The 18455-nt window shown below is 44.1% G+C and overlaps 2 protein-coding genes across 4 annotated transcripts in view; one reads left to right on the forward strand and one right to left on the reverse strand.

The window, feature by feature from the left end:
* The window catches only part of WDSUB1 (WD repeat, sterile alpha motif and U-box domain containing 1), a 37655-nt gene extending 23257 nt beyond the window's left edge, over window positions 1-14398 (forward strand). Inside the window, exons 10-11 of the mRNA XM_048483592.1 lie at window positions 6928-7068; window positions 13220-14398. Of these exons, the coding sequence (XP_048339549.1) occupies window positions 6928-7068; window positions 13220-13398 (320 nt within the window). The 3' untranslated portion in view covers window positions 13399-14398. The remainder of the gene's footprint in view (window positions 1-6927; window positions 7069-13219) is intronic.
* The window catches only part of TANC1 (tetratricopeptide repeat, ankyrin repeat and coiled-coil containing 1), a 178331-nt gene continuing 174160 nt past the window's right edge, over window positions 14285-18455 (reverse strand). For all 3 annotated transcript variants that reach the window (XM_048483589.1, XM_048483590.1, XM_048483591.1), the window contains one exon: window positions 14285-16751. In XM_048483589.1, coding sequence (XP_048339546.1) covers window positions 15335-16751 — 1417 coding nt within the window. In that variant the 3' untranslated portion in view covers window positions 14285-15334. The remainder of the gene's footprint in view (window positions 16752-18455) is intronic.

Below are 18455 nucleotides of genomic sequence, written 5' to 3' on the forward strand. Positions count from 1 at the left end.
GTTTGTAATCTGTTTTGATAGTATTTGGCTGTAGCAGTGTTGTTAACGTGAGGGTGGGTGGAGGAGTACTTTTTCACAGCCTGTCTGTTAACTTCAGGGTGACATTCAGCATACTTTTTTGCAGCCTGTTTGTGAACTTTGGGGTGACATGCAGCATATTTCCTCACAGCCTGTCTGTGGACTGATGCGTTTGTTTTCAAATAGGTTCACGTGCATTGTGGAAGGCGGTGGTAGAGTGCAGTTAGTGAAGGACATGTTGAACTGTCACCCTTAGAATGTTCGTGCAGCATGTCTATGGACTGAGGGATTGATTTGCCCTTAGAATGTTCGCGCAGATGGCCAGATGAGCAGTGAAAACAGTAAATAGGTAATAAATCGAGTGAAAGTGAATATTTTGGGAAAGCCTTTCTTAGGGAGCACCTGGAATACATAAGGAACAGGTGTGCCAAATTTCATGTGTGTGGCTTCAGTGGTTTTTGAGTTATGTTGATGACTCAGTCAGTGAGTCAGTTAGTGGTATTTCGCGTTTATAGATATAGGTTACTGGACATTAGAACTTCTAGTTTTTGTCTTCTGTCTATCACCCAAAATCTGGAACACATCAAAAACTTTTGTGACATGAAACCCATAACAGTCGCAGTTTAATCAGGTGTGTGTGTGTGGGGGGGGGTTAATAAAAAAGAAAAGTTTAGGTTTCCCTAAATATTCAGATAGGCCAAATTTGCCAAAGATATCAGTTGAGATTAAGCAGATAATGCTGATGGAAGCTTCTGCAAAAATTGAAAACAGACTCAAGGCAGAGTCCCCAGCTGAGTTGACCTCTAGCGAACACACAAATGCTCTGTGGAAAAAATCAGCATAATAGCTTGTTGCCAGAGAACTCGGATTTTTTTTAAATGATACCTCTGAGAACTAATTATAAGCTGCAAATAAGAAAATAAAAGTACATTTGGCAGATCTCGTCATAATGAGATGAGTTATATGCTACGGAAGGTAAACAAATATAAAATATTCTAGCTAGCATAAAATGCTGTTTCCCACTACCCTGAAATAGTTAACAGAATAGTTAATAGGCCAGGGATAGTTTGGTGTTTTCCCCCTTTCAGATGATAATTACATTGCGGAATGCATTCCGGGGAGATACAGCTACGACTCCCATATATATGTATTTATTTGCCCTGATGATGATTTTACACCCAATTGGATCTCTAAATTAAGTCTGGAAATAATACCCCAAACATTGTTCCACTTTTATAAATACATAGAGTTGCAAACTGTGGTATCTGGAGAGCAATAGTTGTGTAAAACCACTGCACCATGGCAAAGCATTGTCCTTGTCAAATAGAGCAGAAAACATGTTGCTCTGGTTATCCTCAAAAGACAGGACTAAAAGTTAAAAGTGTATTCAGTGGGAGTTATTTGCCTTTGAAAATCTGTTCTTTTTCCCCCTTCCAAATAAATTGGATGTGTCAAAGTCTCTCCAAACACGATCAATTCTTGTTGGAACCTTCCTTGTGTCAGGACCCTCTCTTCGCCCTGCGCTCTGCTCAGTTGAAACAGAGGTTTTACTCAGTCTGTAACGTCCTTCCCCTCCCCTCTAAACTAAACTCTGAACAGAGTTTCTGTTTTGCTCAGAGGACCCTCCCTGCTCATTTGGATTACCGTATCTAGGTGTCTAGTCACTCTGTCTCAAAAAGGACATTGCACGGCTGGAAAACATACAGAAGAGGGCAACCAAGATGATTAGGGGGTTGAAGCACCTTCCCTATGAGGAAAAGTTGAAGAGTCTAGCAGTTGAGCAAAGAGATGACTTGGTCATCATGGAGGACATGTGTCAAGAGGGGATCCATCTTGAACTAATTTTCCAGCCTGTACTAGTTTCTGCCTCCTGCAGGTGCGGAGCGCATTCCCTCTTGTCAGTCTTTTTCAAGGGCAGGTTCTCAGACAGGCTTAATTGGAACATGTTCTTCAGCTGAGAATTTCACTTGGGAGGGTGGGGCATTCGCTCATTCCCTGAAAGCGTCTGGGAAAACAGTTCTATGCTTGGTTGAGGGGGTCAGCAGGTTAGGGCCAGCTTTGTCTATAAGAGTAGCTAGTAAGAAGAATAGTCTGTTCTCCCCACCCACCCCCCTTCCAGAAAGATTTGCATTAAGTTCTGGAAACTTTATGCCTCAAGAAACAACTGTTAGGACTTCAGTAACTACCCTGTTTCCCAGAATATAAGACATCCCCAAAAAATAAGACGTAGTAGAGGTTTTGCTGAAGTGCGAAATATAAGGCATCCCCCGAAAGCAAGACGTAGCAAAATTTTTGTTTGGAAGCATACCCAACGAACAGAACACAGAAAAATAAGACATCCCCTGAAAATAAGACATAGCGTATCTTTGGGAGCAAAAATTAATATAAGACACTGTCTTATATTCGGGGAAACACGGTAGTAAGTTAGCGTTGTTATCTTCCTGTGCATTCGGTCATCACCAAACTGTATGCCTTGTTTTTAATGTCTTGTTCTAATTTTCTCTGATAAAACTCTTTTTAGCTTTTTATGGTGTGAGCTTACTGGTGACAAACCCAGGTGAGCTTCGTTGCATCACTGCAGTGGGTAGCCCACTGCTACAACGTGATAGAAGTTTCTAAAATGATGTGTGGCGTGGAGAGAGCTGACAAAGAGAAGTTTTTCTCCCTTTTCCAAAATACTAGAACTCAAGGGCATCCAATGAAACTTGGATAGTAGGTTCAGGAAGGACCAAAGGAAATACTTTTTTGCACAGCGAATGATTGAAAAATGCAGATTTCACTGCCAGAGGATGTAGTGATGACCACAGAAATAGAAAGCTTTAAAAGAGCATTGGACAGATCCACGGATGATAGATCAGTGGCGACTGGCTGTGGTGACTAAAGAGAACCTCCACATTCAGAAGTAGTAAATCTCTGAATAGAAGTCCCATGAGGCAACATCAAGGGAAGGTCTCAGCTTCTATGCCCAGTTGGCTACTCTATGAGACAAGATGTTGAACTAGATGACCCTCTAGTCCAGGGGTAGGGAACCTTTAACACTCAAAGAGCCATTTGGACCCGTTTTCCACGGGAAAAGAAAACACTTGGAGCTGCAAATAATTTTTGACATTTAAAATAAAGATAACACTGTATATATTGGGTTTTTTTAACCTTTTACTCCACTCATTCTGAGAAGTGCATGGATGCACACGCCCTGCTGCCTGCAGGGTGGGCAAGGATGGGGCCAGCGGCTTGGCCTTGCTGGCCGCCGGGAAAGCACCCGCCTGGCTCGAATGAGGTGGGCGAGAGGAAGAGCTGGCGGCACTGCCCAGCCGGCCATGGGCAATTGTTGCGCTTCCCTGCTGCCTGCAGGGCGGGCAAGGATGAAGCCGGAGGCTCGGCCTCGCCGGCCACCAGGAAAGCGCCCGCCCCACTCCAACGGGGCGGGCGAGAGGGGAAGCCTGCGGTGCAGCCCAGCCATCCGCGGGCAATTGGTGCGCCCGCCCTGCTGCCTGCAGGGCAGGCAAGGATGAAGCCAGCAGCTCGGCTCGTGGAGCCGCAGTGCAAGGGCAGAAGAGCCGCAGGTTTCCTACCCCTGCTCTAGTCTGATCAGTGGTGGGATCCAAAAATTTTAGTAACAGGTTCCCATGGTGGTGGGATTCAAACAGTGGTGTAGCGCCAATGGGGCTGGGCAGGGCATGATGGGGGTGTGGCCGGGCATTCTGGGGCGGGGCATTGCTGGGTGGGGCTGTGGCAAGGACGCAGCTGCTGCGCTGGTCCTTGGGCGGGAAACGAATGCACACAGGCACAGGCTGCCACGCACACCGGTGTACCTCCTGCTAGACTGCTTCAAGTTCTGCGCTCTACTGCTGAGGAGCGGAGGAGGGGGGTAACTAAGGCAAAAATCACGTGGCAAAATCACCAATTAGTAACCCGCTCTCGGCACACACAAATAATTAGTAACCTACTCTCGGGAACTTGTGAGAACCTGCTGGATCCCACCTCTGGGTCTGATATTTATGTTCGTATTTAGTGCTTTCCATGACATTCCTGTGACGTCCTTCTCTGCAGTATAATCTCTTGAACTTGGATAGTAGGGAGGTACAGCATCTGCTTTGCATGCGGAAGGTCTCAGGTTTCCGTCCCTGGCTTTTCCAATTTAAACACTATCGAGTAGTAGCTGATATGGAGAACTTTAACCTGAGACCCCTGGAGAGACGCTTCTAGTCCAGCGTAGGCTGACCAATTGGCTGACCAATTATCTGACTCACTATAAAGCAGCTTCATGTGTGTATTCAATTATACGTTTTGTTGTCCCTCTAAAAAACACTGTCAAGTGAAATATGATTTTAAAATACCTGCTTTGTGGTCGGTGTAACGTTTCCTGAGTCACGTGGATGGGATTCTGATGATTTATGGCAAAAGCAGCACTTTGTGTTTTCAGACGTGTTCAAGGAAGCCTGAAAAGAATTAACTTCATTAGAAAATCTATTTCTAGCTGTCTGTACCAGTCTGGATAAGAAAAAAAATCCAAGCGAGCTCTCTTTCTTTGAAGGCGAATCACTGTCTGATTCCCAGTGGCCTAAGCATGTCTAACTTGGTTGTCTTTTGAAGAATGTAGTATTTACACAATATAAGTAGTCTTTTGTGAAGATAAATCAATGTCCTTGAAATTCATGAGCAGTGAGTGTGTGGACTGTGGACATGACTGCACCGTTTTATGTTAATTGCTTGGTTCCTGTCCTGCTATGTTAGTTTTCTTTGCTCCCAGAGGCATTTAATTGAGGAGAAGGTGACCAGCAGGTGGTTCACATAGCTTTTCATTAGCCTGTTTGATTGTTTTTGACACCTCTATGGAAGAATACCTCATTACCATGCAAATAGGGCCAGCCTCTTTTCCAAGCTAATTGCCATGTAACAACATAAACAATGGTTAAATTAGGCCAGCAGGGCCCAGAGAAACAAAGTGGAGCAGTTTCCCACTAGTAGCATTTGCACAATAAGATTAAGAAAAGATATATCCTGTATCACACACTCTGCTACAATCTTGCTTGTTCCTCCCTTCCTCCCTACAAATGATGAAAATTGTTTCTAAATCTTGACCAGTCTAGTGGGTGCTCCGTAAACTTTAGACATATCATTGAACTCTTTTGTGAGCCAGTTTCTTCATATGTGGCAAGGGTTAGCCTTTTGTTCATTAATGACTCGTTAGTATTGTTGCAGAAAGTAGTACCACAAGTTTGTGAACATGATCTTGCTGTTTAGTATAGTCCAGCGATGGCGAACCTTTTCGAGACCGAGTGCCCAAACTACAACCCCAAACCCACTTATTTATTGCAAAGTGCCAACCCGGCAATTTAACTTGAATACTGAGGTTTTAGTTTAGAAAAAACTCGGGAGTAAGCTTGGTGAAGTAACCATGCAACGCTTCGAATGGGTGAATCAGGACCCTCGGAGGGTTTACTGAGAAGCAAGCCCCATTGCCAGCAACTGAGCTTGCTCCCAGGTAAAGGATCGTGCCTAGGTCAGCCTAGATGTGTGTGGGGTGTGTGTGTGATTTTCCACCCCCCCACATGACGAACTCTGTGCACGTGTGCCCACAGAAAGGGCTCTGAGTGCCACCTCTGGCACCCGTGCCGTAGGTTCGCCACCGCTGGTATAGTTCATAAAAGAGTTCCATGTAAGGTCGTTTTTTTCCCCCTTTGGAAATGCTGAATTTAACACAAAGTGTTTTATTTGAGCACCTGAAGCTGTCTTGAGTGAGTCAGACCATTTGTCTGTCAAAGTTAGTGGTTTTCTGCTGTAACCTGCTTCTCAAGCGGAAGCCTTTTGCATTAGCGACTGCCTGATCCTTTTAACCAGAAATGAGGGGTATTTAATCTGCAACCCTCTGTATGCAAAGAAGACACTCTTCTACTGAGAACACCCTGTTTTGCTTTGCAGTTAAAACTATTGTTGAAGATAGTACGTCAAAGTGATTATTTGTGCAGGGCCAGTCTTTAAGCAAAACTACTCAACAGTTGTCTTTTAGACTTTGGAATCCAGTTATTTCTCTCCCAGTAGTGTAGTCTATGTGAATAAAAGGGGGAAAAACTTTCTCTCTAGCGGCATCTGCATCATACAAGAAGAGGCACTCAGCACCATAGTGGTGCTTGGAAGTGGGCAGCCCCATCTAAGTAGCAAGGTGGACAGTGGTGGCACCACAACTACGCCACCCTGCTACTAGCAGATGCCAGGACTAAGTTTCGTTTCTCCAAGTCCTCCAGGTCCCCCACAATGGAGAACCGCCCACCCATGCACCTCATATATACTGGAACGGAGGGCAAGAACCCTCAGTTCCAGCACCCTGTAGTTAGGGCGACACAGATCAATAAAGTTCGTTCCTTTTATATAAAGTCGACTTTGTTTGAGTGTGTTCAGCCTTACACCAGATAAGCTGCCTGGCAGCATGGGGAGGCTTGCAAAACAAAGCCTCCCTGCTGCCAAGAAACTTCTATGGGGCTGAATGGACTTACGTGACCCAAAAGGTTCCAAGTCCCCATGTCTCCACCTCTGTCGTAAACCGGCAAATGCACTGGGATACCAGAGCAGCACCACGTCCCAGTTCTGGGGAAGGGCAACAGCAGCCACCTAGTAACGGTTTCGCTTCTCTGCCGGGTAAGTGCCCCCGAGAGGGTGAATCCACCAGTGCGGCCACCACATCACTCCCATAAGTGGATTCAGCCCCCCTTTGGATGGGGCTCTGATTCTGCATGTGTGACTATAATATTTGAGGAGCAGTACTTGAGCCCAAAGTCCTAGTGGCATTGCAGAACAATGAGAGGAAAGTTATGGTAGTAGCTTGGATGAAATACTCATTCATAGTCATTTTTCAAGGCTGATCCATAAACAATAGAGGCCAATGTTTTTAACATATGGATTCCTTTCCAGAATCTCTAGGCCTTCGCAGTAAAGTGCTGAGGAATATTGAAGAACTGCAGATTGTGAGGAAATCTGCCTGTGAGGCTGTGCCTGATGAATTTCTGTGTCCTATAACAAAGGAACTTATGAAAGAACCAGTAATTGCTGCAGGTAGGTGTGATGAGGCAGTATTATTTGTGTGTGTTCTTAAATGCCAAAATAAATCCTTGAATCCTGCTGAATGTTTTCCATTGACACTATCAACAGCCAGAAAGCATTCATTTTGTGTTTGTGATTTGAACTGTCCATCTCATTTAGTGGAACAATTTTCTTTCACAACCAAGTCAAAAAACTGTCTGTAGGGAAGATGGTCTCTCACTCCTTCTGGAAGTACTGCAAATATTGGTCAGCAGCCTAAAAAGTCTGCATGTAGTGTTGTGCAGTGAATTGAACATAAAGGAGGCACCTACAAGAAATCCTGCTAAGGGGAGAAAAGTTCTTTGTTTACTTCACCTATGCTCCACTTTGTGTCCCCACTTGGAGAAGCATTATCCCCTTTCCATTTTATCCTCACAACAATTCTGTAAGGTAGTTCAGACTTGCTAAAGGTCACCCAGCAAACTTCCATGGCAGAGTTAGGGTTTGAACTGAATGACCAAATCTGGGGTGTGGGGTGTGTGTGAAATGTCTCCTGGAGGTGGCGTGGACTGACACTAGCAGATTTGCCCTCCCTGGGGTACTTACCCCAGTGGAGGGTCAAATCTGTTCGCAAGTGGCCACCACAGCCTCCTGGGATGTCTGGAAGCGACACCCAGCGGTCCTGCCATCAGCACAGAAGGGGCATGGCAGAGGCGTCCCCAGGGGTGGAGTTGATATTAGTCAACTTCCACCTGGGTTTGCGGCTAGTTGTGTGTCAGCCTGAGCCATGGACTTACGCTATCCTTTTGAGTAGCCCATTAAGCCCTAGGGCAGTGATCGTGAACCTTTTCGAGACCAAGTGCCCAAATTGCAACTCAAAACCTGCTTATTTATCACAAAGTGCCAACACAGCAATTTAACCTGAATAGTGACTTTTTAGTCCTGCGCCGCTCTGCCCTGCACTGCTCCAGTGCCTCCACCCCACCCGCTCAAGCAGGGGCCAGCCTGCTCTAGCCTCCAGCAAGTCCCATGCACACCTCTGCGCCTCTCAAGCATCTCTACCTCCTCTGCCCACCCCCCCAGACATCAGCAACCCAGAGCACAGGCACCCAGGCCAGCCTCGATATGTGTGTGAGTGTGGGGGGGTGATTTTCCACCCCCCACATGATGAACTCTGTGCGCGTGTGCCCATAGAGAGGGCTCTGAGTGCCACTTCTGGCACTCATGCCATAGGTTCGCCATCACTGCCCTAGGGAGAGCTTTCTGGTAGCGTTTTTTTAATGGGGAGTTTCACCTTCCCTACTCAGCCAGAAAGCCCTCTGGAGGCAACAGCAAGGTGCCGCAGCAGCGCTGTCCCCAGCCACCCAGGATTATGGATTGATGTGCACTTGCAATGACATTTGATCGCTGAATCTGTTCCTAATGTCTGATGTACCCACTGGGTTTAAGCAGGGGCGTACCACCCAGGGCCAAATGTCCCTGTGCTGTGACCATTTAGTCACGTGGGGGGGAGGGGCAGAAAATCGCCCCCCACACCCCTCCTCCTTCCCCTCGGATCCATACACTGACTCCAAGACCTGGTGCAAAAAAAATTGTTTGGTCAAGGTGGGGGAGAGCGGCTGCCCATACTGAGGGGGCAGGGGGAGGACTCAGATTTTGCACTGGGTTACATTTTCCCTAGATACGCCTCTGGGTTTAAGCAATATGACTATGGGTGCTGTGTGGTTTCCGGGCTGTATGGCCGTGTTCTAGCAGCATTCTCTCCTGACGTTTCGCCTGCATCTGTGGCTGGCATCTTCAGAGGATCTGATAGTTGGGAAAGCAGGTGGAGTATATATCTGTTGGAGTGTCCAGGGTGGGTGCAGAAACCTTGTCTGTGAGTAACAAAGAAGGCAACCAGGTCAATAGTTGAGGGCATCTGAATAGAAGTATGAGTAACAATGAAGACTATAGCATGGGCGTGAACACCTGGAGATTAGCAAGGTCACTGTTGGGAGCATCTGAATAGAAGTATCCTGGCCTTTGTTTCGCTTTTGTCACTATGGTCATCCTGTGTGTTTGTGTGGGGAGCTTGGTTAGACACTGTCTTGACTCTAGTATTTTTTCCAACACTGGCAGCCAAGTTCTGTTCATTTTCATAGTTTCTTCCTTCCTGTTAAAATTGTCCATGTGCTTATGGATTTCAATTGCTTCTCTGTGTAGTCTGACGTAGTGGCTTTCAGAGTGGTCCAGAATTTCTGTTTTTTCAAATAATATTCTATGTCCAGGTTGGTTTATCATGTGTTCTGCTATTGCTGATTTTTCTGGCTGAAATAGTCTGCAGTGCCTTCGTGTTCTTTGATACGTGTCTGTGCGCTGCGTTTGGTGGTTCCTATGTAGACTTGTCCACAGCTGCATGGTATGCGATAGACTCCTGCAGTAGCTAAAGGATCCCTCTTATCCTTTGCTGAACGTAGCATCTGTTGAATTTTCTTAGTGGGTCTGTAGATTGTTTGTAGGTTGTGCTTCTTCATCAGTTTTCCTATGCTATCAGTGGTTCCCTTGATGTATGGTAAGAACACCTTCCCTCTAGATGGCTCTTTATCTTTGTTCATGTGGCTTGTTCTGGTCTTGCAGCCCTTCTGATTTCTGTATTAGAGTAACCATTAGCCTGTAGAGCCCTGTTTAGGTGATTCAGTTCATCTTGTAGGAGGTGAGGTTCACAGATTCTGTTTGGTGCGATGTACCAAAGTTTTTATGGTGCTCCTTTTTTGCCCTGGATGGTGATTGGAGTTTCTTTTGTGTAGATATCTGTCTGTGTGCATAGGTTTCTGTATACTGTGTGTCCCAAATGCTGGTTTGGTTTGCGGATGACTAAAACATCTAAAATGGCAGTTTTCCTTCATTTTCTTTCTCCATAGTAAATTGGATGTTTGGGTGGATCTTGTTGATATGGTCCAGGAACTTGTTTAGTTCTTCTTCTCCGTGGCTCCAAATGGTGAATGTGTCATCCACATAACAGAACCATATGGTGGGCTTTTTTGGTGCTGTTTTCAGGGCTTGTTTCTCAAAATGTTCCATATAAAAATTAGCTATTACAGGGCTAAGAGGGCTACCCATGGCTACCCCATCTTTCTGTTCATAGTATTCATTATCCCACTGGAAGTAGCTAGTAGTGAGACAATGTTGAAACAGGGCTGTGATGTCTTTTGGGAATTTCTGGTTAATGAGTGTCATGGTGTCTGCTATGGGGACCTTGGTGAATAGGGACACCACATCAAAACTGATCAGTTTGTCATTGGGGTTGAGTTTGAGCTTGCTGATTTTTTCAATGAAGTGAGTTGAGTCCTTAATGTAATGTGTAGTAAGTCCAATATGGATTTGCAGTTGTGTGGCCAGAAACTTTGCCAAATCATATGTAGGAAATCCAATTGCACTCACAATAGGTCTGAGTGGAGTGGAGTCCTTGTGGATTTTTGGGAGTCCATAGATTGGGAGTCCATTCTATTCAGATGCCCTCAACTATTGACCTGGTTGCCTTCTTTGTTACTCACAGACAAGGTTTCTGCACCCACCCTGGACACTCCAACAGATATATACTCCACTTGCTTTCCCAACATCAGATCCTCTGAAGATGCCAGCCACAGATGCAGGCGAAACGTCAGGAGAGAATGCTGCTAGAACACGGCCATACAGCCTGGAAACCACACAGCACCCAAGTGATTCCGGCCGTGAAAGCCTTCGACAATACAATATGACTATATTTGTCCTCCTGGACAGAGAAGTTAGACAGTGTGCCCTTTCTTAAAAATAGTATCCTCACACTCTTTGGAAAAGATTGTGAGATGGTTGATCCCTTTTTCTGCTGCTTGCAGACAATGAAAAGGAACAGCTCATCGCTTTCACCCCCACCCTCCACAACAGTGGGCGCAGCACGAAAGTGAAGTGCTGTGTTGAATGTGGGAGTAAATTACTAGTATTTAAGGCATAAACTTGCTTTGCCTTGCCACGGATTCATAATTCCCACCTTATTTCTTTTTGTTTCTTGCCTAGCAAGAAATACTATTATGAGATGCATTAAACATTTCAGTAAACCTATGATTACTATTTCTATGCCTTTTATATCTTTCTTTGATATCTGTCTCATACCTCAAATGCACTAAATACAAACATTGGGATTCATGTCTTCCTCTTGCGCGTGGGTGCTTTAAAGGTGTTAAAAGACAAGCAAACTACATTTATCAAGTGGTAATTGAATCTCAAAAAGAAGCTGTGTATAATTCAAACATAAATAAGCAATAGTTCTTTCAAGGAAGTGGCATTACATACATGACTTTATTTAGCGGTCCTGAATGAGCTCTATTAAAATGCAGATTATCAATTGTAATTTACTGCCTAGTCACGTCACTGTTTTGGTGCTGCTGTTTTATACATGAAAGGCAGTGAGCACAAGGGACCCGGCGTAGCAGCTCTGGTGATTCCTTTGACAGCTCTGTGATGAACTTTGGAAAGCAATTTTAAAGCCAGCATTAAAATCAGATGAGCTGCGAGAATCATAACCTTTTGCATTTAGCAAATTCTTGGAGCAAAGGGAATTTATTGATTTTTTTTTTTCCAAGAGAAACTAGCGTGGGGTCTTCTGCCACTTCTTTATTCTGATAGTTTAATTCCAAGAAAATCAGATTACTTTATTTTCCACAAGAGAAAACGGTCTCTAATGATGTGCAATTGCAAGATGTGGGCAAAATTTGATAAGTACATAATGTATCTCAACTACTGATGCGTTTTGTGAGGGGGGGGGGGGGAAGCCCATGGCTCAGCACAGAAACCTGAAATTTTAGTGAGTCTTTATAGGGTTTAATAATAACAAGGAAAAGCTCTTGCTCCTAGAAATGTAGAATCAAAATTACAGCAGTAGGAGAGACACTCGAAGGAGATGAAAAAGAAGCCGGGCACCTTAACAGTCAGGTCAGAGGGGAAAGGGGCACTTCTAATAGAATGTAAATGCAGAAATGTTTGCAAACAGGTATAATTCTGGCATGCTAGTGAAGCAATCAAGAATAGCTTCAGATTCCTTTGGAGTAGTGATTCTCAGCTGGTGGAATTTCCTGCAATTTATTAATAATTCACTGTCCCTTAATCCCATGTCCACCTGCAAGTGCGAAGCGTGGTCTCCTACTGACTCCACCTTTCACAGATAGCCTGTGGCCTTTTGGCATGCTTATAATAACAGAATGACTGTAAATGCCCTTGGAAAAAGCAAATGCATATCCTGATATCATTTAGATTAGACTGCTGCAGTGCTGCATGTGTGGGGCTGCCCTGGAAGACTGTCCTGAAGTTACACTTCGTATAGAATGGTGTTGACTGGAGTGAATCATAGAAACTATCTCCAGTCTGTGTATAATGTGTTCCCAATGTTTCCAGGGCCAATTCATGGCACTGGTATGAACCTTTAAAGGTCTATCTAGCTTGGGGCCACCGTAAGGACTGCCCTTCTCCTAAATGAACCTACCCATCCACTCTAGTCCTCTCTGGATACCCACAACCTTTGAGGCAACTCAAGAAAAGACCTTAGTCATGGTGTCCAAAGCTTGGAACTCCCTCCCTGGGGAGATGTGCTTGTCTGAGCTTATTGTTGTGTTCTGCCAGCATGTGAAGATTTTTTTTTTGTTCCGCTGCTGGCCTTCTCCCTGGTTTTTGGTGCTGTGTGGGTTTATACTGAATTGTACTGAAGTACTGTGCATATACTTCATTTTAAATGTTTTAATGTTTGATATACATTACTTTGGGAACACCATTTGAGTGAAAAGTTTTAAATGAAAGAAGTAAAGAAGAGATTGCCAAGAAGAAATGGAGAGAGTGACTTCATCAGTGTATTTCCTCTTATGATGAGTGGAAGAATAGGATTATTTATGCGTAACCTGGCTGCTGACATCCCATAACAACCTACTTGAATAGACCCTGCTTTGGACATCATATTTGCTCTTGCTGATTTGGAGGGAGGGGCTGGTGCTGCACATGGTTCTATTATGTTGTCCTCCCCCGCCCCAAGTTTGTTGGGTATCGAGGGAGTCCTTTAAAAAACTTGCATTTAACTGTACTAAAATACTTGTTAAGACCTCTTTCTAACATATGGTTTTTAACTCTCCGATTTGACTAAACATTCCTGTTACTGATTCAGATGTTTATCATTTCTCTTTAGATGGCTACTCCTATGAGAAGGAAGCAATGGAAAACTGGATCATTAATAAAAGGCGTTCCAGCCCCATGACAAATCTCCCTCTTGAGAGACTTGTACTTACCCCAAACAGAACTTTGAAAATGGCTATCAATCGCTGGTTAGAAACACAGCCAGTACACCATCAGAAACCACTGTCCTAAATAATTTCAGTGTTCTTTCAGATTAGAGGAAATTAAACTGAAGGTGGGTAATTGAGACAGTAAGCCACTTTGTGCAGGTACCGGTCACGTCTATAAATGCATATTGCAAATAAATTCCTTTACACTTAAATGTGAACATTGAAAACAAACATGGAGAACTCAGAGACTGAATAATAAGACTGTATAAACGGAATGATCATCAAGAATATTCACTTCTGGCATAAAACTGTTGACATCTTTTACAGCTAAGCGAATGAAGCCCTCTGTGGCAGGAAATCTAGTAGGAGTTTGAAGAATTTTCATCATTGGCATTTTAGATTTTGAATACCCTGGTTATATGTGGCTTGGAATACCAGTCAGCCATGGTAAGATCACTCTGGCCGAGAGCTTACATCATGTCTCTTTAATTGGCTATTATCTATTATCTTCAGTGGAACACGTTCAAGTGCAAACCTCTCAAACTATGCTGAGAGGATAATGAAGGAGGCACATCCATGCTGTTTCCGACAACTGTTGTGCTCACAATATACTGCACAAACAGATCATGTGTGGAGTGTACCCCAATCCACAAGTATATGGTGTGCAGTGATTGTTATGCCCTTTGGAGGACCAGAATTCAGCCAGTCAACCAAGATGAAATGAAAAAGCAAAAAGGTTATTCTTGGTTGGAAAACATGGCCAGTAAATTTTAGACCAACCCTGAAGTTGCATCACTGATAACGCAGCAAACAGTATATTACCGGTTCAAAAGCTATATTAATAAGTCTTTTATTTCATATGGGAAAAATACAGTAGCTGTGCAAAAAATAGATCTACAGAATGAGAATAAAATAAGATTGTACAAATACCAAGAGAAACAATAAATAAGCTAAAGAGTAACAATTCATTTAGAAATTGCAAATTCTTTATGGAATTCTTAAAAACCGTGCGAGAATGCCATTACAATGTACATACATACTGTACACAAGGGAATAATTCATTAAAGATTGAGCTTGTACAAGGTGGAGTATTCTGTTGTCCTTTGTTACTTACAGGAATGTCCTTACAAACTGGTCATCTTGAAAACATCCTTGCAACTAAGAAGTTTCCCACTGAAGCACTGAGGGGAATCAGATGCTCTTCCTGTAAAAGTAAATCCACATATTCCTCCCACCAGTGTTCAGTGGGAGACCTATAAAAACACAACCAAAACTTGCAGTCCCCTTCCTTATTCTCCATCTTGTTACTTACATAGCACCTCAGAGGGTGTTAAGATAAACTATGTAAAGTGCTGTTATATGTTGTTAACATCTCATATATTACTCAGTGCAATAACCAGGATGTTGAACAAAACGCATGCAAACCCCCCCACTGTCATTTATTTGCTGCCTTATAGTAACTAAAGTCAAAATTATTCACACAATCAAATAAAATATGGCTGCCGAATGACTTGCACAGAAGTGACAAAAGGTTTCCTGAAATTACACCTGCATCTTTATTAAGCTGGAAGAGCAATACTTAATCTTCCTGACAAGAAAACAGTCATGGACAGAGGTGGATGTGCTACGGATCCCATCACCTTGCAGGAGTTAAAACATTTTTAACAAGATATATACATGGCTGTACAGAATAAATTCATCCACGTTTCAGAGGACTTAGCTTGGTATTATTACTAATATAGTTAATCAGGCAAGGATGTTTAAATTCTCTCTTACAAAATTTGACATTGACAATGGAATTCCTCCTCCACTGCATTAATAAACAGTATCTTAACTAAGTGGTGGTAGCCCATATTTTGCTTAATACTGCTGGCCTGTTTTAAGGTTCAAGAAGTGGCCGGGTGATCAAGTTTGTTATACACCTTGTGAAATATCAGCTATTAATATCATATATGCCACTATGGATTAAGTTTTACAACCAAAGAGGCATGGTTTGTGATAAAACTGATGGAACACATTCACACATTAGATTCTACAAAAGATCGTTTTGGCTTTGTAGAAGTAACGTGACTCGCATGAATGTCTTTGTTAAGCGGAGAGTGCTGCTTAGAGAGAACTTCCTGGTACAAATGAGCCACAGGCGTAGCTATCCTGTTGTCTTGAGTCGAGGCAGATGCTTGGCACTTGAGCTCCTCAAGTTCTTTAGACTGCATCCCATTCTGGATACTTTCTCCTGATGTTAAGATGGAAGAAGAAGAGAATGTCTGGTTTCCATAGCTGCCCAACTGCTTGGCTGGGAACTGCTCACAACTTGAAGATTGAGTTCCTCCAGCTGTCGCAACACTTTTCAGGAATCCTTCAGAAGTTTGGCCATGCCAGCTGCGATTTGGTGCGCTCACTTGCTGCTGGAACCGTGCAGTTTTATCCATGATTCCCATGAAGGGAGTATTGCGAGGCCTGTGTTCTGCTGTCCCGCTCTGAACTTGGTTAGCTTTGTTCTCCTTCACCCGAACGTCAGGACCTTGCCCTTTCAGACTCTCCGAGAAGCTGCTGCTTGAAGATAAGCTGCTTGTTGAGTTGGAAACCACCATGTTGGCAGAAATCGAACTACAACTCATAGAACTTTGCTGCCTCATCTCACTAGTTCCTTGGTACGGCAGCTGGACTGTCTTCTCCATGTTTGGAGGAGTGTGGACAGCTAGTCTCTCGTGAGTTTTGGATTTAGTTAAGAAAATGTGAGATGATCCTTTCTCGTTGTGCTGCAAATACGAAAACTGTCCAGCCGTCAGTCTTTCATTGAAGACGGCAGAGCTACTGCCCGCAGGAATGCTTGCAGAAAGTGTGTTGGTGCCATCCAAATGCTGACTTTTATTGTTGCTTAGATTTGTAAGGTGCCTGGCGGGCACAGGGCTTGGAGGAAGATACTGAAGGGGCTGAGTCTTGGTGCCAGGCTGACCAGTTCCAGCTCTTGTCCCAGCCTGGATGGAATTCAGATGCTGATTAGTTTTAACTATCTGGGCTTGTTTTGTGGGCTGCATCGTCAAGCCAGGCTCACGCAGAAATTTGCTGCCTCCTCTATTTGTAGGGGAAATGGGCCTATATTTCGGGGGATTCCCTTCCGGAGGGTTTCTGTTGCAAGAAGAAGCAGCTTGGGGAAGTGGCGGCCGCTGTGTAGGTGGACCAGACACCTCCTCGTGCGAAAGTTCCTCCTCTTCTATCTCTTCCAAGCTGAAGGGATCCTGCACAAGAGTTTCCCCCTCATTGTCCGAGTCATTGCTCTGCGGGGTTGGCAGAGGACACTGCTGCTTTTGTTGCTGTGTTCGCTGGAGCTGTTTGCACTCCTCATCAACTCGAGCGAGGAGTCTCTTTATTTCTTGGTTACCAGGGCACAACTTGATGGCTTCACGCAGATCACTAAGGGCTGCATGGAATTGCCTGGAGAAGGAAGAAGCGTATTCAATAAACTAAACACATTTGCATTTTAACGACTACGTATCAACAAGCCTATCACTGGGCTCTTTGTGATATACTACATCATATAAACTTCTTATATGCACCTTAATATTTGTATACTTAAACCTCAAGTCTTTTCCACGGTATCTCAAAACAAACTGAAGGCCCTTGCAAGAAGAAATATGCATCTAGTTGGTTATCAAGATAACAAAAGGAGCTTTATCCATTAGTTGAATATATTTGTCATGTTCTGAAGGAGATGCATTTAGGATTATGTGGTACGGTCCTCAGGGCTCTGGCATGTAGCAAGTTTCTCGCAATATTTGAATTTTCAGAGGACCACACCTACTTGGCTGATGTTATACAGTGTTACCTCACTATAGGCAAAGAAGCTGTTCTAAAATACTAGCTGTGGCTTAGTGGTTAAGAGCAGGTGTACTCTAATCTGGAGGAACTGGATTGGTCTGTGGAGGCTTATCTGGGGAATTCAGATTAGCCTGTGCACTCCAACACACTGGGTGACCTTGGGCTAGTCACAGTTCTTTGGAGCTCTTTCAGCCCCACCCACCTCACAGGGTGTTTGTTGTGAGGGGGGAAGGGAAAGGAGTTTGTAAGCCCCTTTGAGTCTCCTTACAGGAGAGAAAAAGGGATATAAAACCAACTCTTCTTCTTCTGCTTTATTACCATATGTTGTTATTATTTTATTACATTTAATATCCCACCCTCCCTGGTCAAGGCGAGGTTTAGGGCAGCTGACACAATCAAATCAAAATCATAACAATCACAAATGAACAAATAAATAATTAAAACATTAAAGCTCTCACAGATGGTAACTATGATATCCCAGGACTCTCAAATAACCTGCGGCAACATCATAAACCCCACCCCATTATCATTCTAACTATCGGAGGGAGGGAGGAGAGGGATGCAAGATTCAGGGGCCAGCACAACGTAACGTTCCACGGCACCCTCACACAAATGCCCGGCAGAATAGTTTGGTTTTACAGGCTCTGTAGACTTGGTTGAGTTCTCACAGAGCCTTAATGTCTGCTGGTAACAAGTTCCACCAAGCGTGAGCCAGGGCCAAAAAAATCCTTGGCTCTAGTCAAGGCCAGATAAAAGTGCTTGGGGCCAGGGACCACTAAGAGGTTACACCACAAAACCTTGAAAACAATCTGGTATTTAACAGACAACAAGTTAAGCTGGTGGAGTACAGGTCTTATGTGTTCCCTGTTGTCATCAGCACAGCGCTGGGTGCCACTTCCGGACAGTTTCGAGGACTCCTGCCACTGTGTTCTGAACCGGTTGAAGTTTCCAGAGCCATCTCAAGGAAAGGCCAGCATAGAGTGAGTTACAGTAGTCTAGCCTGGAAGTGACCATTGCATGGATCACTTTGGCAAGGTCCAAGCAGGACAGATAGGGGGCCAACTGTCTGGTCCAGTGGGGATGGAAAAGGGCCAATTTACAGGCATAAACAAAGGATTCCTCCATGTTCCGCTTTTTAGCACAATATAACAACAGTAATAGAAGAAGAAAATACAGCTTGAAGGGAATGCAACTATAATGAAAATAATTTTTCATGCCTACTAGCAGCAGTGGCGTAGGAGGTTAAGAGCTCATGTATCTAATCTGGAGGAACCGGGTTTGATTCCCAGCTCTGCCACTTGAGCTGTGGAGGCTTATCTG

Source organism: Sphaerodactylus townsendi, linkage group LG02, assembly GCF_021028975.2.
Source record: "Sphaerodactylus townsendi isolate TG3544 linkage group LG02, MPM_Stown_v2.3, whole genome shotgun sequence".
NCBI classification, from domain to species: domain Eukaryota; kingdom Metazoa; phylum Chordata; class Lepidosauria; order Squamata; family Sphaerodactylidae; genus Sphaerodactylus; species Sphaerodactylus townsendi.